Source organism: Wyeomyia smithii, chromosome 2 (genome assembly GCF_029784165.1).
Source record: "Wyeomyia smithii strain HCP4-BCI-WySm-NY-G18 chromosome 2, ASM2978416v1, whole genome shotgun sequence".
Taxonomy (NCBI): Eukaryota; Metazoa; Arthropoda; class Insecta; order Diptera; family Culicidae; genus Wyeomyia; species Wyeomyia smithii.
The window spans coordinates 190,762,352-190,786,499 of record NC_073695.1 but is presented as its reverse complement, the minus strand read 5'-3'; the positions used below and the strand labels follow the sequence as shown (position 1 = coordinate 190,786,499).

Here is a 24,148-nt window from a genome sequence, read left to right as displayed (position 1 = left end):
ATACCTAATTATCCAAGGCTGTTCTGCGAAGTTGGTGCCACATCTTATCTCTATATCGCCGCCGCGCATACAAACGGTCAACGAATGTATAATTACCAAAAAGTAAAAACCCATAATTACAGTTTCAACATAACAGCAGAATAATACGTGGCATGCTTTACTACGGGTTAACAATAACTGAGATGTGATCACAAAAATTACCGTACGCAATTTTCGTCTAGGTCGCGGGAAGAATCAATATGATGTAGGTACTCTGACGGGCACACGCAAAATCGGATGACTTCGCAAATAACTCCCTGTAGTATCGCGTTTGTTTTTTGACCATCATTCACTGTTCGATCACAGTGAGAAAGGTGCAGTTAAGATGCTCATCTGCTAACCGCGCGAACCTCCTGCTGACAGCCGGTTCATTATGGACAGTCTAAAAGTAAAAGTAATCATCTGCCCCGATCGTACCAATAGCAGCGGTCTGAGCCGTTGCAAACAGCATCAACAGTTGATGGCATTGAGAATTCATAGTGTCTATATGCATAAAATGCGGTTTTCAGAGACGTCAATCCCACACTTTACCGGCAAAGGCAATACCTAATTGTGAAAAAAAAAAAAAAAAACACATATTACCCTTATAAACAGCGGGTAGAAGTAATGGGATGGTCCGGTTGCGGTCGGTACGCCAACATTAATAAACCCCATTCTAGAGCAGTTATTTTCATGCTCACTGATTGATCGTGAGTTGGTCATAATTGAAGCCATTTGGGGTGTTTAATTCCTATCATATGATCAATTATTTTGGTAACTTCATCGAGTGTTCAATTTCATTGATTTTATCAAAAATCAAAGACAGGCTGTATCTGTATTTAAACATCAATCAACTAAGGTTTTAAACTAAACATCGGCATTATTCAATGACATTTCTTAAAGGCCAACAACTTGTTCGATCATTCTGACTGTGACGTTATCAAATCTGGTTAATCTGAGATTAGATTAGATCCTCGAACCATTTGTTCGCAGGAAAACCATGAGCTGTGCGCGCGTGTAAAACAATGTTCATCAACAAAACTCACCCGTGAGATGATGATCCCGGCGATGCTGATGCGGATCCGCGGTCCTTTCAGCAGCCGATACCGCAGGTCCACTCCGTTCCAGAACGATACAAAGTAGCGCTTCACCTGGACATTGTCGCCGCCGTGTAACCGGTAGCCGTCGTAGTCCACTATCACCAGTATCTCTGGGTAGATCGTGGTATCGAGCGCTCGCGACGATTTGTAGTACCCTTGCGGACTTCGCTTGGTGCGAAATCGCTTTTGCAGCCGGTCCGGCTCCATGAATGCTGTCAATTTGGCAAAGAGCGAAGGAAAGGAAAGGGGTGGAGATTAGGCGATGACATGATTTATGCGGTTTGCCGTTTGTTATTGGTAGCGCCTTTCAAACCCTTCTATCATTCTAACGCTAGTGGTGCTGATTTTTCTAATAACAGTGTTCGCTTTAGATGATAAAATAGTTAATCAACAGCACGACTCGTATAATTAACGACATAGGCAAATCGCATCCTTTTCCTGGCTCGGTGCCGCGTTATGTTTAATGATCCAACTTACCATAATCACTGGTGTCATCATCGTGGTTGTCCGATGACACTGTTCGCTTAAAAATAACATGATGAACACTACCATCCTCCGCCTGGGAGATTTCGGTTGGCACTGGTTTTATCACAAGTTGATGTCCTATACTACCCTCCTGCAATGAGAAAAAAGAAACCAAAGGTTAGTGAAATGCGGGTTAACATTTCCAACGCAGAATACGAAAATATCTCTTTGAAACGTAAATACTGTTAGTATTTCAAGATATAATTTAGAGCTTATATACATGTGAAAGATTCACAAAATTTGCACAGCGAGTGGTTATTGTTCGTATCATCCATTCTTAAAACGAAAATCTTACTCCATTTCATGTTTCGGTTAGAAATATGTCACAATATATTATCCTTCACGTAATTGGATAACATTTATTACCAGTAGTTATCTGGTTAATTCGAAAATACGCATTCTTACATGTGCACTAAAAGATTTCGTTCAACTGAACATTGGTGCTTGCGAACTTTACTGTCCAGTTCCCACCAAATCTGCGAATGCGGTTAACCTTTTGCCATGATCTTTAAATTATGCCATTCTCCAGCAAAGCCGATACGCATCACACATCTTCGATGCCGTTTGCACAAGACTCAATCCGCTGCCCCATTGCAGTGTGGAATCACCCACCACCACCTACTACATCCAGATCACGACCTGCCGTGTCATTAACTACTGCATTTGAGATATTTCGAAACGAACTCCTGCTCTGCGAGCACGCAAAAGCCATAAATCTTTATAATCCACTTTTCCCAGTGAAGAATCCTTGGCACATAAATTATTGGATGTGGTTTCATCTGAACTGAATCCTTTCTGATTGAAATAAGAACTAACAATTTATTTATTGGACGCACGATGGAAGTCGCTTTCATCTCTGATTATTTATTCAAATATTAGATTAGAAGCAAAATAAAAAAAAACCTAATTACAACAATTCACCACTAATCTAAGTTGCTAAGCTTAGATTGATCATGCACTTAAAGTTGCACCGGAGCATCGGAGATGTTGCAATATCACCACCGGTTGTCCTTGCAATCGGCGGTTTCTTCCAAGCCTGAATCTGGCCACTTTCTGCCTCACGCCGCGCTGATGCGATCGATGCGATGCCACTCTAGCCGCCACAAATCGTATGTACTTTAGTGATTAGGCCACGACGATGATTCTGAAAGCTGCGATCAGCACCGATCAGGTAATGTATTATTAATAAGTACTGTTGGAAATGCACATTCTTTTCACCGGTGGCCGCTGCCAAGAGCGTGTATCATTATGCTTCATCGCCGCCATTCCGGAAAAGCTGATGAATAGCTTCGTAACGAATTGGCAATCAATCGTCACTTGAACCGGCTTGGTGGCGTGGCCGGTTCATAGATCCATGAGTGCCATCTACGCCGGGCTCAGTTGGGCGAAGCGAAATCATCACTCCTTAGAGCGATTGTTTGGATTAGGAAATATTACCTAAGAGAGTTTGCATAATGCTAATCCCCGCTAAAACGGTAGAACACGACAAAAGATCGGCTCGAGTGACGCGGGGATGCGCTTGTATAAATATGTACATGCGATGTGAATGTGACTGGGACTGGATGAATGAATTCTCTGTCGGTGAGGATGATGAATGTGTCTGGTTTTTTTTTCTCTTGAACGATCGATTACTATCGCTGGTGAATGCTAATGAAATCGATTGTTGTTTCAATTCGCGCCTATGAAGTTTGCGCACATGAGCACTGAAATGCTTTTACGTGGCTTAGATGGTACATAAAATCCTCTTGTGGTTGTAGAAGAGTGTTATCTTCTCATAATATAGTTATCGCACGAGCTAGTACTCTCATCGAATGGGATGATAAACTCGCTGTTTTTTTATATAAATGAAACTTTATTTAAAAAAAATGGTTATTTATAAGACATTCAAAGTATTGCTAGTAAGCTTTGCTATTGCTAGTAAGCCTATCTTTCTGGCAGAGCTCGAATATCATTACAGTAAAAATGTTCGTCTTTTGGAAGATAACAGTGTTCATCTTTTGAGGACTAACTAACTGTGGTGGGCACCGCTAATCGCAAATTTAGCGACGCTAATCGCTAAGCCGCTAACTGGAAAATTTAGCTCGATAATCGCTAAACGCTAAACGCTAAACCCACATTAGCGGAACTTTCGCTAATCGCTAATCGCTAACTTTTTAATATGTAAATAGTCATATCGCTATATTTATTGCTCGTGTTTTGTAAGATTTGGACCACTTTGATCTTTTTTTTTTTGGTTAAACAAACGAAAACAATTTCTTTTTAAAGCTAAATATTTACAATAAGAGGTTCACGAAACGGTATTCATATTTGATTTTGTAAAAACAAGAATAACAAAAGTTATCTAGCTTGCATTGAAAATAGATACTCTTAGGAATGTTTTCATAAAAATTCAATTATTATCTGAATCGAAAAAGTAGAACCAAAGTTGTCATAATTTCAAGCGCATTGCAATTTACCAAAGTTCTTGGTGTGCCGAAAATTTAATCTAGACCTTGTGCTTGTTCTTCAAAATGCTCCTGTGGCTTGTACGATAACTGGAACCCCATTCTAGGGTAAAAAAACTGACAAAAGTAACTTTCGCAATAAAGTATGTTCATCTTTTGAAGCAATTTACGTACGCCTTCAGCAATTCACAGTTTTTCAAAATATTTTTATTGTCGCTTCTCTACAAAATTTAGCGAATTAGCGATTAGCGTTTCGAAGGCCAAAATTTTAGCGACGCTATCAGTTTCGCTAACCAGCTCAAAAATTAGCGAAATCGCTGAATCGCTACCTAAATTTTAGCGTCGCTAATTAGCGAATTAGCGAATTAGCGGAATGGTGCCCACCACTGCTAACTAATAATTGGATGATGCAATATCAGGGGAATATGGTGGGGAAGGTAGGATTTTTCATTGACCGTTTGAGTGTTGTCATGCAGAAGAATCACTTTTTTTGTACTTCTGCTCGTATTACTGTCGTTTTTCGCGCAGTGGTCGCCTAAATGCTCAATGATGATTGCGTTCGGTTTCAACAGCTGGTCTCACCGACCTGGTCCCACCAAATACATAGCATATCCTTGGCAGATTGTATATTCGGACGAGCCAACGACGTAGCAGCCTGATCGGATAGTCGTTATTAGATTTTTTTAGGTTGCTGTAACAAATCCATTTTTTATAACCTGCGATCATAATGCGATGAAGCAAACTTTTTTTCGGATGATAAAACGAAGCTCAACGTGCCTTGGCTTCAAATCATTCCGGAAAAATGGGGGAAACCCAAATTCTTTATTTTTCAATTATATTTAAATGGAGGAACCTAAATTCTTTATTTTTTTTATTATTCCCAAAGCTTGACCGCTTGAAAATGGCTTGGCTCCCAACACCGAAGCAAGCTGTTCCTGCGCTTGGCATGAATCATCATCGACCAATCCCTTTAATTCATGTTTTAGGCCTTCCTTTACGCGAATTTTCGTCAAAAGGGTGGCAGCGAAAATGGTCATGTCACCGACCATGTACATCTTGTTTATTGACCTAAACAAATGATCTGTGTAAAATTTCAGGTTGATCGGACATGAATTAGGGGTACCTCAAAGTGTTCCAAGTTTTGATATTTTGACCCTCGAAAAGGGACATCCCCAATAAAAAATCTAGTTCAAAATTCTTAATAAATACTAAAATGATTCACCAAACCACATGTAAATCATTTTAATGTTTATTAGGCATCCTAAACATAATTTTCTATTAGGAATGTTGATTTTTGAGGGTCAAAATATTGAAATTTTGAGCGCTTTGAGGCACCCCTAAATCACGTCTGATTTAGCTGAAATTTTGCACAGGTTATAATTATGGGCAAATAAACAAATGGTCGGTTCTTAAAATTCGATGATGATGTTTTTACCATACATCGCATTGCCACCCTAAAGGTGCCGCCACACGGACGCTAATTCCCTTAGTTTCTAAGTCTTAGTTGATTGTAAAAAGTATTTTTTCATCACTGAATAGTAGGCTATGAACTATTCGGGCATGCCGGAGTAGTTTAGGGTCTCTATGTTATAGCTTTTGACAGTACAATCCTGCGTTATGATGAAAAAAAATGCTTTTTACAATCAACTATGACTTAGAAACTAAGAGAATTAGCGTCCGTGTGGCGGCACCTTAATTGTCAACATCAAAGTTGCCGTCGTTAGGCGATGGAACCAATCACGGCACGTTGTTTTATTTAGAGCAGCATTTCTGTTTTTTTTCAACTCTCGATGCGCTTCAGCTGTCGTTTTATTTGAATTAAATTAGAATCGTTTAATTTCCAGAATATAATGACTATTGGCACAAAGTTAGTCATTTTCCCATAACTCAAAGTATATGACACCACATTAAAATCGGCTCAGCCTGGTTCATCGCGTTTTATATATATAATCGAACTTCACTTACAACCGGTGTCATCTATTGACAAATAGCGAGACCTTAGTTTTGCACATTATATATTACAGAGCCTACTCGTGTAGACTCTGCCGAGTCTTCTGTGATATATAAATATAAAATAGACAAGATTGCTTTTATTAGGTATAATTATCTTAAGGCTAGCCCTAGAGCAGTGACGGAAATGAGACGAATGGATAGAGATACAATATAGAGATCAGGCCGGGTATGGGAAATTCGTTACCCGTACCCGACCCGTACCAAACGCATCGAGAATTTCCGAACCCGTACCCGAGTCGGACCCGAAAAAATATTTGTTCCAACTACCCGTATCGACCGAACTCGAAAGAAAAAATGTCACAATTGCCGGTACCCGAGTCGTTATGAATTTTTGTTTATTTTATTTTATTTTAATTTTTTTTTATTTTCAAAATACCCGTAGCCAGCTGTCATATGACACATTCTACCGTGAAGTTACAACGTTTTGACTATTCTGTTAGCATAATTTTCACTCTAACTTGAAATTTTATCAAGAAACCCTTCAATATTATAACAGATTTGGAAAGTACACAAAATTTCCTATAAGAATGATGCTTGATACATTTGTTTACTTTGTTTATATCACTTTAGGGAGTGAAAATGTAGCGTGACGTTACAACGCGCGAGAAATTGAGGTGTCCGGACGTTACTCATGGATGACCCACAGTTTAATGAATTTTTTTTTTTAAATAGGGGGATTTGTTAGTAGATTAAGTATTTATGATAAATATTAGTAAATAATGAGTATGTGTGTCCAATCACAAATGGTGACTTCTCAACACTGTTAGTAATTTGTAATTTTATTTGTTAGGATGTTTGTTGAATTAGAACTTATCATTCGTAGGGACTTAAACCTACTTGTCAAGAAAGGAAAGTTAACTTACAACTAACTTAAATGCTAACTTATTGGCTTTAAAGAGAGCTTATCGTAGCAATTGATGATTGCAACGATTTTTGTCGAAAATTGTTAATAATTTTATTTGACATAGCTTCTAATGGTTCAACACCAGTAAGTCTATGTAATTCGAGTGTACCAAACCAAGGAGGACGCTTCGAAATCATTTTCAAAATTTTATTCTGAATCTTTTGGAGCGTTTTCTTCCTTGTTGAACAGCAACTTGACCAGATCGGTACAGCATAAAGCTTTGCTGGTCTAAAAATTTGTTTGTAAATCAAAAGTTTGTTCTTTAAACAAAGTTTAGAGTTCCTGTTAATGAGAGGATATAAACATCTCGTATATTTGATGCTCTTGGCTTGTATACTCTCAATGTGCTCTTTGAAAATAAGTTTTTTATCGTAAATTAGCCCCAAGTACTTAACCTTGTCAGACCAACTTAAAATAACCCCATTCATCTTGACAACGTGATTATTGTTTGGCTTGAGGAAAGAAGCCCTAGGCTTATGAGAAAAAATTATCATTTGAGTTTTAGAAGCATTGGGAGAGATTTTCCACTTTTGCAAGTAGGAAGAAAACATATCTAAACTTTTCTGCAATCGACTGCATATGACACGAAGGCTTTTTCTTTTTACGGAAATGCTTGTGTCATCGCAGAACAATGACTTTGTGCATCCTGGAGGCAAATCAGGAAGATCTGAAGTGAATATGTTATACAGGACTGGGCCAAGACAGAACCTTGAGGCACACCTGCTCTGACAGGAAATCTATCAGAATTTGAATTCTGATAGACAACCTGCAGAGTTCGATCAGTAAGATAATTTTTCAAAATTTTGATTAGGAAAATTGGAAAAAAAGTTTGCAATTTCGCAATCAAACCTTTATGCCAAACACTGTCGAATGCTTTTTCTATGTCTAAAAGAGCAGCTCCAGTGGAATAACCTTCAAATTTGTTAGCTCGTATCATATTAATAACTCTGAGCAATTGATGAGTTGTGGAATTCCCATGGCGAAAACCAAACTGTTCATTTGCAAAAATTGAATTTTCGTTGATGTGTGACATCATTCTGTTAAGAATAATTCTCTCAAACAGTTTACTTATTGAAGAAAGCAAACTGATTGGTCGGTAACTTGAAACTTCAGCTGGATTCTTATCCGGTTTTAAAATTGGAGTAATTTTTGCATCTTTCCATAACTTGGGAAAATATGCAATTTTGAAGCAGCAATTGAAAATTTTCACTAAAAATTCCTTTGTGCTCTCTGGGAGATGTTTGATTAGTATATTAAAGATTCCATCGTCACCAGGTGCCTTCATATTTTTGAAATTTTTAATAATTGATTTAATCTCATTCAAGTTAGTTTCAATTATTTCTGCAGGTAAAAAATTCTGGGAAGAAATTAAATCAAATTGACGTGTGACTTCATTTTCAATTGGACTCACAAAATTCAAATTTGAGTTATGAACACTCTCAAACTGCTGAGCAAGTCTTTGAGCCTTTTGTTCATTGGATACAAGAAAACGTTCACCATCTTTTAAAACTGGAATAGACTTTGAAGGTTTCTTAAGAATCTTCGACAGCTTCCAAAAAGGTTTTGAATATGGTTTCAATTTTTCAACTTTAGTCTCAAAATTTTGATTTCTCAGAAGAGTAAATCTGTGTTTAATCTCTTTCTGTAAATCTTTATACATAGTTTTAAGAACAGGGTCAAGAGAACGTTGATATTGACGTCTGCGGACATTTTTCAAACGAATTAGAAGTTGAAGATTTTCGTCAATTATTGGTGAATCAAATTTCACTTGAGCCTTTGGAACAGAATAATTCCTGGCATCAACAATTGCACATTTTAATGCTTCCAATGCGGAATCAATATTCACATCGTTTTGCAAATCAAGCTCATTATTGAAATTTCTCTCAATATGAGTTTTGTATCTTTCCCAATTAGCCTTGTTATAATTAAAAACAGAGCTCATAGGGTTTAAAACTGATTCATGTGATAAAGAAAAAGTTATTGGAAGATGGTCAGAATCAAAGTCAGCATGTGTGATCAAATCACTACATACATGACTTTGATCTGTTAGCACCAAATCAATTGTTGATGGGTTTCTTACAGAAGAAAAGCATGTAGGACTATTCGGAGACAAAATAGAATAGTATCCTGAAGAACAATCATTGAATAATATTTTGCCATTGGAATTACTTTGATAATTATTCCATGACCGATGTTTAGCGTTAAAATTGCCGATTATAAAAAATTTCGAACGATTTCTGGTGAGTTTTTGTAAATCACCTTTAAAATAATTTTTGTGCTCGCGTGTGCATTGGAAGGGTAAATATGCTGAGGCAAAAAATAAAATCCCAAGTTCAGTTTGAACTTCAATTCCCAAAGTTTCAATAACTTTCGTCTCAAGATGGGGAAGAGCACGATGTTTGATTCGGCGATGAATAACAATTGCAACTCCACCGCCGGAACCCTGAATCCTATCATATCTATGAACCACGTAATTGGGATAATATTTTATTTTAATGTTATGTTTCAAAAATGTTTCAGTAACAATTGCAATATGCACAATATTTACTGTTAAAAAATTAAAAAGCTCATTCTCATTGGCCTTCAATGAGCGAGCATTCCAATTTAAAATTTTGATTGGTTTATTTAAAATCACTGCTTAATTTTAAATTAGAAACAATTTTAATTGTAAAATTCGTACCTATTTGGATGGCTTCAAACATTGATTTTGCCTGCAACATGGCGTTCATAAGATCGAACATTGCTTGTTGCAGAAAAGAAAGTTTACCTGCCGTAACAGGTCCCAGGCAGTTGACATTAGAAAAAAATATTTTCGGTAGCAATATTAGCTGGGGTAATATGTGTAGAATTATTTTCTAGCGTGTTTTGCTTACCCATATTAGCGGTCATTTTCGAACTACCAACATTAGGCGGTAGAATTTTCGAACTACCTGTAACCTGTGCATATGTTAAACGAGTATGCAAAGGGGTAGAAGAAGTGGGCGGTACTGGTACGCTTGGAGAATTTGGTTTTGATTGGGAAATTGAATTTTGTTTACCTTGCCTTGCCTTAACAATTGCTAAACGGACTGGGCATTGATAAAAATTTGACATATGGTTGCCGTTACAATTCGCACAGCGAAAATTTTTACTCTCTTTCACAGGACATGTGTCCTTTTTGTGAGAAGAGTCTCCACAAATGAGGCATTTTTGGTCCATGTTACAAAACTTTGAACCATGGCCATAACGTTGGCAAACACGGCATTGGGTGATATGCTTTTCACCTCCGCCAAACTTTCGATATACTTCCCATTTACACGCACGTTATATAAAGCATGTGCTTTTTCAAAAAAAAATTAAGTTATTAACCTCACTGCGTTTAAAATGAATTAAATAATTTACAAGGGAAATTCCAGTTCGCTGACTGTTTTTGCCTCGTGATTTTTGTTTCATCAGAATTACTTGGGTAGGGGCTATACCAAGTAATTCTGTCAAAGTAACTTTGATCTCATCAACGGTTTGATCGTTGGTGAGACCTTTCAATACGACCTTGAACGGCTTGGCGCTCTTCGTATCATATGTAAAAAATTTATACATCTTTTCAGTTAAATACTGAATAAGACGATTCCAATCTTTCAATGTTTGGGCCAGTAAACGGCATTCGCCTCTTCGGCCAATTTGATAAGTAAGCAATAGTTACCACAATAGGTGGAACTTTCTTCTTTTTTACAGAAATTTCACTTTGAATAGTTTTACTTTCGAACATTTCAATTTCGCCGGCTTCTTGCTCAGGCAGAATATCATATAAAATTTCACTGCATAAGCTAGTTTCAGAAAGAGATGCCTCTCTTTTCCTCCCCGTAGCGATGCGTGGTTTCTTTTTTCGTCCTGCCATTTCAGGTGATATGAAAAAAGTTCAAAAATAATATCAAATTGCAAATATTGAGAAAGAAAGAAATAGGTAGTCTTGAGAAAGACTGATGTAAGTTAACTTCCAGGTAATCTTTAAAAGACACACTGACAAAACACAAACTTTGAAGCTATAGGCAGTCAAAGACCAGTCCACAAGCAACCGAAAATACGTCTGATCTGTCGGGCAGCTCAAGACGCACTGAGCGTGATAGTTCTGCGGGTGTTTGTGCTGCGGTGGAGATGGATGGGGATACTTTGGAAGTGGTCGGCGAATTTGTTTATCTTAGTACTCTCGTGACATGTGACAACGAGTGAGCCGCGAGGTGAAGAGACGGATTGCGGCAGCGAATAGGGCTTATTACGGATTGCGTAGCCCACTTCGGTCCCGTAGCCTACAGATCCGTACGGAATTTGCGTTCTATAGGACTCTGAACCTCCCGGTGGCGCTCTTGATATGAATCGTAAACGTGGAAGGAAGCCGAACGAAGAGCGCTTGGGTCTTCGAGCGTAGAATCCTGCGATCAATACTCGCAGGCAAACTAGAAAATGGAGTGTGGCGCATGAATCACCAGTTGTACGAAGTATACAAATACGCTGATATTGTCGAGCTGATGAAACACGGCAGGTTACAGTGGGCTGGCCACGTAGCACGGATGGCGGATGAGCGACCGGCTAAGATAATATTTAGCAGAGAACCGGACAGAGGCCGACGACTTCGAGGCAGACCTCGCACGCGCTGGATGTGTGCTGTCGACGGGGATGCCAGAGCAGCGGACTGGTGAAAAGCAGCGCAAGACCGAGTTTTGTGGAGGCGTATGCTGGATTCGGCATAGGATCCCAACGATTTGTCGCGATTATTGTAAAATAAAAAGAGTAAGAAAGGCACCAGCAGAGAAGTTCGTCGACGCCCAATGGCAGGATATCGTGCCTGCTTCGGACTCAGGAGGATTCTCCGCTCGAACAAGGTTCGCTATCATACGAAGTTGACCATGAAAAAACACTGATCAGACCGGTAGTCCTCTACGGCCAAGAAACTTGGTCTATGCTCGTGGAGGATCAAAAGTGGGGAGGGGAGGGGGGTTTGAATTGAAAGTACTGCGTATCATTTGCGGTGATGCGCAGAGGCGGATGAACCACGAGATGCATCAATTGCTGGGTAATCCATTCATCGTCCAAACGGTAAAAACCTGAGGCTACGGAGGGTTGGGCATGTGGTATGGATGTTGAACGACAGCCCAATAAGGCAATGAAGAGCGCAACGAGTAAGGGGGCAAAACGACCAGCGGGGCCTTCGCAGACGACATGGCTGGTGAGCTTCAGCCATGGACCGAATTTAATGCAGACGACTTCTTCGAATAGCAAAGGACACTTCGACCTAAAGCTAATTAGTGAAGTGAAGTTCAAAACGATCGAAGTTTTACTTTTTTGGCTAATGAAAAATAAGATTGAAGTTTTCGATTATAAAAATATGTTTGATGTCAAATATCTTAGGGGCCATCCACATTCCACGTGGACAGTTTTTTAACGATATTGATCCCCCCCTCCCCCTCCGTGGACAACTGCCCATATAAATTCTAAAAAAATTGTATGGACCGTGGACATTACCCAACCTTTTCTCATATTGGACATGGGATCTCGTCCTGTCGATGGGGAATGTTTAGCCCGAAACCGGTAGACGAGAGGTAATTTTATTCTTATCCTTTTATAATCGTAAGAGCAATAAGTGTCTTGTTTAATCACTCGTCGTGTTCCGTCTGTGTTCGCGATTATTGTTAACGTACACTTTTAAAAAGTGTCAGTGTGAACGTACACTTTCAAAAAATAAAACAATATGGTGAAGCAACAATAGACAGAATTATGGTCTAAAAAAGGGATGGATGTTTTGTGATGTCAAACCTTTTCGGCACAGTAGCAGATCGGATTAATAATGACAATTGGCTATGTATAATAGTGGGATTGAATCTCATTTTGAATCGTCACCCTATAATTTTCAGCAAAATCTGCATACACAATGGTTTCATTCGGTTTAGGATTGGTAATTCTATGGATTTAAAAGTGCAATACGATATAGTCTTAATAAGTTTCATTTTACTTATGCTAATTTATCTTATGGACAGAGAATGAGCTAAGCATTCTTTTAATGAACTACTAAAAGTGTCTATGAACTCTTCAAATGAAAAGTTCTTTCGAACTAGTTGATACTGATTCTTAACCTGCACTCGATTTCGAATCGAATTGTTTTAGTTTTGTTCAGCAATTTATTATTGAACTCATAAATATCCGTAAATTTATCGCATTTCAAAAAATAACACTGAAGGGAAGAGTTTCTACATATGACTACTACGTTGATTGCGTGGAATGCATTGATTTTTTTAGAACTTTGTTCGGAAAATTGGTTCAATTGGTAGGTTAACACTAATACTCACTTATTTTATTTGTTTTTCTTGCATCTTATAGCATTTTTTCTCAGCTTTCTAATGCTTCTCTCAGATTGAAAATCGGTAGTCAAAATCGAAATTTTCTAATCTAATTCAAGAAGACGGCCAAAATTCTGATCACTCCAAATGAAAGTTCTATAATTCCTCTTTACAGAAAAGTGCTGCTTGTAGTAGGTTCTATAACGAACTTCAGAGATATAGCTCAAGTAAAACATCGAGAATTGTTAAAATTTCTACTTTTCTAGAAACTATTTCACCCCTTGGTGACCGAAGGGTCAACAAATTCAATTGAACAGAAATGGCTTAATAATTTTTCCTCTATTCTTAGTTAGGATGTGCATTAGTGTGGCCATATTTTATATGGCCGTTTTTATAACTATCGATCTTAATGAGCGCCGGGCTGAAAAACAATACAATAAGCCACGAAAATTTGAAGTTCATCGGAGTTTATTTAATGGACCCACAAAGCGCTTATATTTGAGAAATTGATTTATATGAAAATTGTATGGAGCTTTTCCTTTTTTCAACATATATCTCTCGATAAACTTATTCAAATACACTTGTATTTTCATAAAACAGTAATATTATCACCCTAATTTAGGTTTAAAAAAAATCTATAACTTTTGGTGTTTGTTAAAAAGTTTGTATTTTGAATGGGGTGTGTATCTTTTCGGTATAAACCAACAACATGCAATATAAACGGGAATTCGTCTTAATTATGTGTTGAAAAACGGTTAGAATTTTTCCTAAATTTAACATTAGGTATTGAAACCAGAAATGGCCGACTTCCAGTCACCATTTTGAATTTTCAAAGGCCCAAGACTCGGTAACAGTTGAAGCGTCACCTGTGAAAACGCTATTTAATGTTTGCTGCGGCGAAGCAAACATAAAATAGCGTTTTCACGGGGAATGCATTATCTATTTCTGAGTCTTGTGCTTCTAGAAATTCGAAGTGGTGATTCGAAATTGGCTGTTTGTGGTTTCAATACCGTTTCACCTTAAGGACCATTCGCTTACAATCGCCTGATCATTTTTTGATTAATTTCAAACGGGATATCAGGCCAATCCAACTTATTCTGGGCTTAAATACCACAAGTGATTCTTCATCTTTTCAGTTACAGCGTTTGAGACGACTATCAATTTCGGCATAAGCGAAAGAATCACGTAGAGAATTCATAACTTGATCAATACATTAGACAGCACTCGTACATGCGAAAAACACCTGAATGTGAAGTTTGACTACCAACAGGGACATGTCTTTAATGCAATTTATGACCAATGATCAGAACTTTTGGATCATTGAAGCTGAGCAAGATCGCGCCAAATCCCCGATGGTCGAATATCGACCATTTTTGATTTGAATGAAACTTTGCACACGTATTTGGCTTAGCAAACTGAGCATTTTCCACAGGTGGAGCGATTTTTCACACCCATGAGTTACATTCTAAAAGAGCGTATGCCTTTTGGCATAGGTTTTATTCGAAGCATTGTAGCCCAAAAACCGTTGATTGTATAGAAAAACTGTCTGAGAATGAGTTGTAGAGAATAAAAAATGCACCATAAAAAAATATACACTGTACAAAAAAAATTATAATTTTTCGAGCTTAAAAAGTTGCGTATTAACGTCAAGTTTCTTAAAAAAAAAAAAAATAAAAAAAAATTCAACTCTTTTTTTTTCAATTAAAATTTAATGTTTATTTTGAATTTTTTTTGGTCAAAAAAAAATTTTTTTTGTACAGTGTATATTTTTTCATGGAGCATTTTCAATTCCCTACAACTCATTCTCAGACAGTTTTTCTATACAATCAACGGTTTCTGGGCTACAATGCTTCGAATAAAACCTATGCCAAAAGGCATACGCCCTTTTAGAATGTAACTCATGGGTGTAAAAAATCTCTCCACCTGTGAAAAATGCCCAGTTTTCTAAGCCAAATACGTGTGCAAAGTTGCATTCAAATAAAAAATGGTCGATTAAATTTTTGCGTATTTCCAGGCGATTTGAAATGATTTTGCTCAGCTGCGAGTAAGTTGATTGGCTGTGAATGAGTTGATTTCGTTTGATGCTCTTATAAAACGGTTAAAGGCAAGTGTGTAAGGTCCGATGCTCTTGCCATGTAATATATTTTGCATGAAAATTCATAGAAATGAAAAGGACAAGTAATATTGGATAGTTTTCGGAACTTCTCCGAAATATTTCAATCCACTAGCGTATTATGAACTTCTTAGGCGATATTTTTGCCGTAGCTCGAATTAATTTTAAGCGCGCCTAAGAACTTTGCGCTTTCATCGAAACTTGCTATTCGATCAACAGGAAATCTACCGACCGTTTTTGATAAAATTCACCGTCTTAGTGCATTCAGATCACAAGTGCTGAACTGTTTCATAGAAAATAATAATAATAGTAATACTAAAAATAACACTTAATCCATACAAAAAGTTCTTAATAATTTTAATAATTTTGCTTCACCAATCCGATTGTGACGGTTCGCTTCACGCAGTTGCTGCAATGAAGTACGATTAATCACTGAATGGCAGTTTCAAAACCCCTAACAAATATGAGAGGTCATTCATTTATTACGTAACGTACTAAGAAGAAGGGCATATTCAACGAAGAGCTCCATTGCGCGAGGCCCCCATGCAAAATTGCGGTATTTATGGGTGGGAGGTATTCAAAATTGCTTTAATTCAGCGTTACGTAATATGTGATTATCCCTAATGATATGATTTTATAATTGAAGAGTTTTTCGACGCAAAATATACAACTTTTTTAAGAAACTAAGGCAAAAAATTTCAAAAAGAAATAAAAAAACAATAGTTCTTATGAGAATCTATTTTCTTTAATATAAGCGTTTTGTGGGTCCATTAAATGAACTCGGATCAACTTCAAATTTTCATGGCTTATTTTTGGAGTGAAAAGGAAACTTTTTCCGCCCGGCGCTCATCGAAATCGCATGATGTTACAACAATGGCCACTCTAATGTGCATTTATATCAAATTCGAAAAACCTCGTTGTATTCCAGTGGTGTGAAGCTTATATGCATTTCAACATACAGTCGAATCCCTCTACAACTACATTTTTTATAGCGAAAAATCTCGCTATAGCGACATTCTCAATAGTCCCTCCTGTTTCACATGGAAAATCTTCGTATTTTTACATTATTACAATACATTAATACATTTCGCTCTAACATTTTTCTCTGTAAAGGCATACCAACACTCATACTAGTCATTCTGTATTGCGACAATAGTAGCTCGGTCAGTAGTGTAGTAGTGAAGCCATACACAGTTGATAATGGGTAAAGCATTGTTACGTCTCAGGATCAGCTTTTTAATGCTTTCAAAACTATATACAGTCTATCGCAGAAATGAGCGTGTACATGCGACTTGACAATGCTCTCCATTTATTTGTAATGAAATATGTTTACTATCGATCTAATGGAAGACATATGGTGAAGAGAAAACCAGCATCAGAGCTCCAAGCTCAGTATTTGGTTTCCCCCAGTAAAACACGGCGGCGGCAGTTAGTTGTTGTATGATACAATGGCGGCTTCTGGAACGAGAACCATGGAGTTCAACGATTCGATGACTTACTTACACATCTTGAAACGTAACCTGAAGCCTTCTAAGCAGAAATTGGGCTTCTCGCTTTCATGGTATGGGAATGTTTGGTTTATAATGTCCTCAATTAACTCATAACAATTTTCGCATTGGTTTCATTGGTTTCAAAACTTACTGCTAAAAATTTTTTGAAGCAATTTATACCCCAAAAACAGTTGCTGTATCATTTATTTTCAGTTTCAATACATCTTAAAATGTAACGTTATATCGAGGTAAAAGTTACGTTATATCGAGTTACGTTATATCGAGGTTGCCTTATATCGAGGTTGCCTTATATCGAGGTAGACTGTATGTGTAATTCACCGGCGAACCCTGTTATCAAAAGATTGTAAAAATAACACGAACACACAAGGTAACCAGTTAAGACTGCACGTGTTTATAGCAAGCAAATCCAGATTTAGAGAACCAGGAGCGGAGAGATTTTTAAAAAAGTACTTTTTGAAATATTTAATATTTTGTGACAATTTGGAAAATATGGCAAAGAAAATAATTTCTACCATAAATAATTTTCTACAGTGTATAAACTTTTTCTAGAACCGCTTTTTTATTACCTACAACTTTGCTGAAGACACCATTTCAATCAAACAAGCCGTTTTTCTAATATTGAAATTTTCATCCATCAGTCACTATTTTGGATAGACCATTTTGAGACAGCAGTCGCGAGTCTAGATAAAGAACTGATAAAAAAATGACCTTTTTATCAGAAAGGAACAACCGTGAAAAGTTTCAGCGAAATCGGAAATGGTCATCAGGAGCGATTGGTACGACGATCGTCAGTTGAACCTCTAAAAAGCCTCAATAAATACTTAAGAAACGTTTATAAAGATTCATAGTGATTTTTTCGAAGTCCGTCTAAAAATTAATTTGGGCACTAGTGGGTACGCAAATGTGAAAGTTTTCATAGAAACGTGCTCAATAAATTATTCCTCGAAAACTCTATATTGCACAAGTTAGGATCTGATTTCGGAGATGCATGCCACATTTATAATCGAAAGTATGCAATCCCTTTCCCATATCAATCTTTCACTTTCTTTCTCTTCTCTCCTAACCGGCCATACCAAACTTGTCAATAGTGAATGTTGAATAACTCAATGCAACCTAACGAGCAAACGCAAAGCGCGTTGCTGATTTGTGATTACTTTATGCAATTTCTTATTGACCTACTGACCGCTGTTTGGGCCTACACCTAACTAAATCTCGAACGAAAATATAGGTAGCAAGCAACTTATCTCACACGCAAACAGTAGCACGAAAAGGTGCCAATTGAACGATAATTGCTGTCCCGCGCAACCCACGTAATATTTTCTGTCACGTAAGAACTTAACAGTGCGTGGCAATTCAGATTACTTAATCTTGATGAGGTTGAGAATTGATGCATAGAATAACCTACACGTTAGACAGCTGAGGTTTATTTTTGTCACGGTGGTTCTTTTTGTGATACCGCATGTGGGAACTAATCAATTAAGGCCACCATTCAAGGAACAAAATGCCCAATGAACCAGGAAAAACAAGCCGTGTTTGATTACATCCGTTTGTCGTTAATTGTTTTCGAACTAAAAGTGAAAAATGAGGAAACCAAACTAGACTTGATATTGATTAGTTATTTCGACAATTTGCATAAGTTTGTTTCATCGATCGTTTTAAACGCCAAAACCAGCATTTTAGTGGATTTTATCACGTCGTTAGTTGTTTGGGAAATTTCATATCGTAATACATTAATGATATTCGCGCTTGCCGATGCAGGAAATGACACTCTGAACTAGGCACTCCATTTGACACTCGATTGCTAAAAAGGTTAGCGAATCCCAAGGTGCAGTAACAGCAGTAATTAGTTGGAAAAAAAGCATACGGATATCCACATGTCTCAGTTCATCACACAATTAGAGCAGTTACTGTTCAATAACAGTCGAATGCATATTGTCGATGAGTTCTGGTGAATATGTATTATGTCATTAATCATGATCTGGACATCTCAAAAATCATCACCAATTTTGCATCAGAGCAATTTTTTTATACCTACGCTGTGCTGTTATGAAAAATGCCCATTACTTCTCAATCCTTTCTTAGTCGTACCAAACAGTATTTTGTAATTTCCCCTTTCGAACCAAAAGCCCACATCTTACGCAAGACCCGCAAATTAAATATGAAGGCGCTTAAAAGTATCACCTTTCGCAGATACCGGATGACCCTTTCAGTTTCCAACAAGCGGTAAACTCCAAAACGAAAAATTTAATTGCGTACCTCTTAGCGAGTGAAACGAAGATGATGCAGCATGTTGAATATATATGACATCCGTCTGCCAAGGCGCCAAACGGCAAACGATGCCATGCCTGGCTGTCCAATGACGGTAACAGCATTAACCGAAACCGACATCGTCGCTCCTGTGAACATGTTTTCGAAGAAACTAGTTTTCAGAAACGTAATTTGCGACGTTCACTGTGCTATTGCATCAAAGCGATTTCGGATGGCTAGGGAGACCTTGAACCTTTTTGGAGAGAAACAACCTCAGCGGTGTGAGTTTTTCGCCCGGGCGTGAACTGGGTGTGACCTTGAATCCGCGCTAGTCTATTGCCGCCGTTTCCACATATGGTCATTCGTTTGGGGTTTATGCATTGGGGTCAGTGGCTAGAAGGCATATCGAAACGCTGTGGTATGAACACAAGCCGGAGGATTTATTATCTATAAACCGATACGGGTGCAGAATACGAAACGTCAAACCAAACTGGTTTCTTTATTGATCGCAAGTTAACAGATCAACGATGGTGTCATTGGAGTGCCGTCGCACTGCTGGTCCGGTATCGAATGTTTCGGGGTTTGCTCAATCATTTCTAGCATTCACCGCTAAGTAGACATTTCTACTTTCGATTGCATATCGAATGGAAACAAGTTTCGGTTGCTACATTCTACTCAGAGCTATCAGATTGGCTGACAGTAGTTCTTTGTGAAAAGTTTCAAGTAGTTTCCTGTTGGACCTGAAAACAGTCACTGTTTTTTTGTGCAATTTTAATTTTTTTGGGCGTTTGACTATGCCATTTGATATGCCGTTAAGCACTTATAATTTTGTGCGAATACACTCAGAGAAAACTCTATGTGTAGAATATATAAAACTTGTTTCTAATATCCATATTTTTTTTAGCACTAAACTAAAACAGCATTGATGGTGTTATTTAGAAGAAACTGAACCAGTTTGCAGTGATTGTTCCCGAAAAACGAGAGAGTAGGTTCGAAATTTGTTATATCCGTGTGGAACATAATCTGGTTTTTAAAGCGAATCTCCTTCATGTTTATTCTGCTGCCTACTTATTTTCTTCAAAAACGTCAGTAAAACCCGTAATTTTTCAAACCGTTTTGAAGATGTCAATTTGTGCATTTACAATCTGAACTAATCATGTAACATTACGGAAAGGCTTGAAACTGAGCACTATCATATTAAGTCAAAATTCAAACGTTTTGGAACAGTTTTCTACGTATTTTTTTTTCAACTCAATGTAGTCTTCTTTACGCGGTTCTTTACAAATTTCGAATGCATCCCCCGCGTAAAAAAAACCTGACTGTATTTGTTTCCAGCTTCAGAGCCATGTTCTTTCATAAATCCTGTTGAAAGGTGTAGACTTGCCATGATTATGGTAGAGCGAACCGAAATTTCATGAAATGTGGCAAGCATAGGATACCACCAGTATAGGTTCCCGTACAAATTGAATGACTCACGTAATAAAGATTGTCGAAGCCCGCTATATTTATCTGTGCAATTCCATAAAAAATCAATCTATTGACGTCAAAATATGTACTTTTTTACGCCTCTAAAGACAATCGAACAAATTTTCTTAATTTAAATCGAGTTGATTAGTTCTAGATTATTTGAATTTGAATTTTGCTTCTACAGAATCCAACTACCGCTCATCAAGAAAATCGCAATCGCATTTTATCTTGTCAAACGTAGCTTGACGTATAATTAGTCGGACTGTGCGTTATCGATAGCTTTCAGCAGTTCCTTTTCCGATAGCCAGATAGGTTTTGCTCTTGCTACAGAACACAGTCGACCACCAGCAGTAATAAAGATAGTGTGGATAGAAATAATAAAGCTTTCTTTGCTACAATTAATAATATTTTTTGATAAAGAATAAACCGGTTAAAAGTAATGAAAAGATACGCGTAGTGTGTTGGTTATTAAGCTCGTGATACAATTCCCTGATAAAACACGAGTGGAAATACCTTGATGGTTTAAAACGGCAGATTTTCAAATTTTAATATGAAAACTCATAATTTTGAAATGCGTTTTAACATTAAAGGTTACAAGAGTTGACAAACATTACAACATGTATTTTGGAGGTGAAAATACGTACTTTCATCCTAAACTTACAGTTGTTGCGAATATGTGCGAATAAAGGAGTACGGTGCTACAAAAAGTTAGAACAAAAGATATTAGAACAGAAGTTTGTTCGGATTTGAACCAAATTTTTGTAGCAACCGATTGATTTTCGGCAATGCTCAAACTGCAATTTTATTTTGATTACTAGCCTAAGCTCAAATATTAAGTTACATAAGACTCACAAGAAGTGGATTCACCTTAGCCTTTACACTCGTGCTTTCCTATCTACGGCTTATTTATGGTGATTTGTGGTGAGCTACTCCACACCGATCGAACCGCACTTGCAGAATCTGTATCAATGGTATTTTGGTAAGTATATCGTTATTTTTTCTTATTTGCTATTTATTTCAGCTACCTACTACAGGACGAACGAAACTTCCAGGGTAAGTATCTATTAATTTTGATTTCAGGAAATACCGACGGACGCTGTATCTATCAAATTTTTTTCGAATTTACACTAAATATCTGTTTCTTCAGGTCGCGCTCTACTCACAATTTTCCACAAGTTTACAGGAGGAGTTTTGTAACACCTGTCGCGATTTTCTTGATCCTCGTAGCTAACTCGATTTGAGCATTAATTATTTTCCATTTTATTTTGCCAAACTTCTACTATGCACTTGTAATGGCGATTTATTTACTTCCTATCCTCTATGTTTTTACTATAAATAATCTATTGCTTTTTCTCTATTTTACCTATCTTGTCCATCAAACGTTTAGCATAAATGTCAAACGACATCCAAGACGGTTCCAGTGTTGCCTGCGGTGTTGTAACAGTTGGCAACCTATTTGAGTCAAAATATGCATTTTTTCAAACCCTTAAAGTCATTCGAAGACGGGTTTTGAATTAAAATAAACCTGAAAAAACTAGGGAAAAAGTGTTTTTACGGATCCACCCTAATTTAATTTAGGAAAATCGCTCTAGAACAGTGTAGAAGCAAGATAAATTAATCATTTTTTAACAAAATTTCATGAAATTTGATTATCTATAACTTTGTAGAAGAAAAGATTGCTCTATTTCATCAGATAAAAAGTTTACAATTTCAGTTTTGTGTATAATTGAACCACCCTATTAATTATCTTTATCAGAAGATAAGTAAGTCCGACCATAGTGGCGTGGTTGGTCCGACCATAGTGGTGTGGTTGGTAAGTATCTTGAAACCCTTATGTGGTCATTCACCTCTGCCCAGTAAATGCTATCTCAACCTTCACCGGAATCGGGTAACCAACCCTCGGTGGAAACTTTGGTCGTATACTGACTGGGAAGAGGGGTCACACGCGACTGTGTCCCAATGTTAGGGGCGGCGAACTACAGCGTATGACCCGGAGCGGGCGGCTGAATCATTGATCAGCCTTGAAGCATGTATCCCGCCAGCTACACTTAAGATGGCAGCCTCATTAGCAGGATGTAAGTATCGCAACCCTGGTAAGATAGCATACCGAAACCTCTCCTAACCATGAACAACGAAATTAGAAATAGGTAGAGGAACAATCGGCAAAGAGTTGGGCTATGAACACGGAAACAGAAAATGGTGAACGATTTGAAATTCCAATCACTCAATGAACTGGCGCGTGGTCGCTTGCTTGCTTGGTTCAGGAGGTTCGGTTGCCAAATTCCGGAGAAAGGGAATTCCGTGAAGTATACCCTATTGCATACACATCTTTCAAGTATCACATCTACTATAGGGTGCTAAAAAAGTTAGAATAAAGACTGGAACGCGCAAAAATTGGTCGACAAAAAAATCGTTTCTTCCAGTCAAAATTTATTATAAAAAAACTTCTTATGTTTATTTTGGTAGTTCAACTTACATATTTAAAGGAAAAAATGTACGGTTATTATTTTGGTTTGCCAAATCCAAACTGCCGTGCCTTCCGCTCAACCCCCTTCATTAAATTTTGTACAGTGGTCTTATCGACCTTATTCGTCGCCAAACGCTAGCTAGATTTATTCTGCTGCTCTTTTTTGATGGATTTATTATTTTTTTTTATATTTCGTGTGACCAATTCTCAATACTGTTCGAAAGGGTGGAAATCTGGGCTGTTAGGAGGGTTGTGGTCGTAGGGAACCACAACCACGTTGTTCGATTCGTACCACTCGATCGCCTTTTTCCCAGAGTGGCAGCTTGCCAAGTCCGACCAGAACAGCACAAGCGTGTTATGTTGCTCTGGGAATGGTAGCAGCCGATTTTCCAGGCATTCCTGGACGTAGATCTACTAATTGACGGTTTCGTAGTGATGAAAATGCCGCTTTTTAGACCACACGTGCATGTGGCCTGCCAGACGAGGTATTTTTTCGGGAATTTCGATAATTTGATGGTTTTGAAAATTGAGGCCACCTTCCCTTTTCCTGATACGTAATAAAATTCCACCGCTTTGCCGAGGTGTTTCGATCGTAATCTGGATTCGCATCTTCACCGCCTTAAACGTCGACAACCCGGCTCGTTTCTTGGCCTGCTGCACATTAATATGGGAGACAATGACCTTGCCAGTGACGTACCTCATGAAGAGCTTGGGATTCCGCCTACAATTTGCTTCCACCTTCTTCATAGTCGCTCCCACGTCCGAATTACGATTGCCACCGCTTCTAGGCTTCCTGGCGGTCGACAGACGCTCCCTGAACACTTTTGAAATATATGTTATGGTCGATTTGGCCACATCCAGCAATTTTGCCAATTTGGCGTGCGAGAACGTCGGATTCTCTTGCTGCGCGAGCAAAATTTGGACACGCTGTTCCTCCTGCTTGGACGCAATTTTGAAAACTGAAGAGCAACCGGTGGAAACCCATTTTGGCAACCATTGTATATACAATCAACTTCCAAATGCAACATTTC

General features: G+C 37.9%; 1 protein-coding gene across 6 annotated transcripts in view; it reads right to left on the bottom strand.

Annotated features, from left to right (window-relative positions):
• The window catches only part of LOC129720721 (A disintegrin and metalloproteinase with thrombospondin motifs like), a 379,962-nt gene that overhangs the window by 80,012 nt on the left and 275,802 nt on the right, over positions 1-24,148 (bottom strand). For all 6 annotated transcript variants that reach the window (XM_055672349.1, XM_055672350.1, XM_055672351.1 and 3 more), the window contains exons 5-6: positions 1,596-1,734; positions 1,065-1,330 (exon numbers count right to left, since the gene is read on the bottom strand). In XM_055672349.1, coding sequence (XP_055528324.1) covers positions 1,065-1,330; positions 1,596-1,734 — 405 coding nt within the window. The remainder of the gene's footprint in view (positions 1-1,064; positions 1,331-1,595; positions 1,735-24,148) is intronic.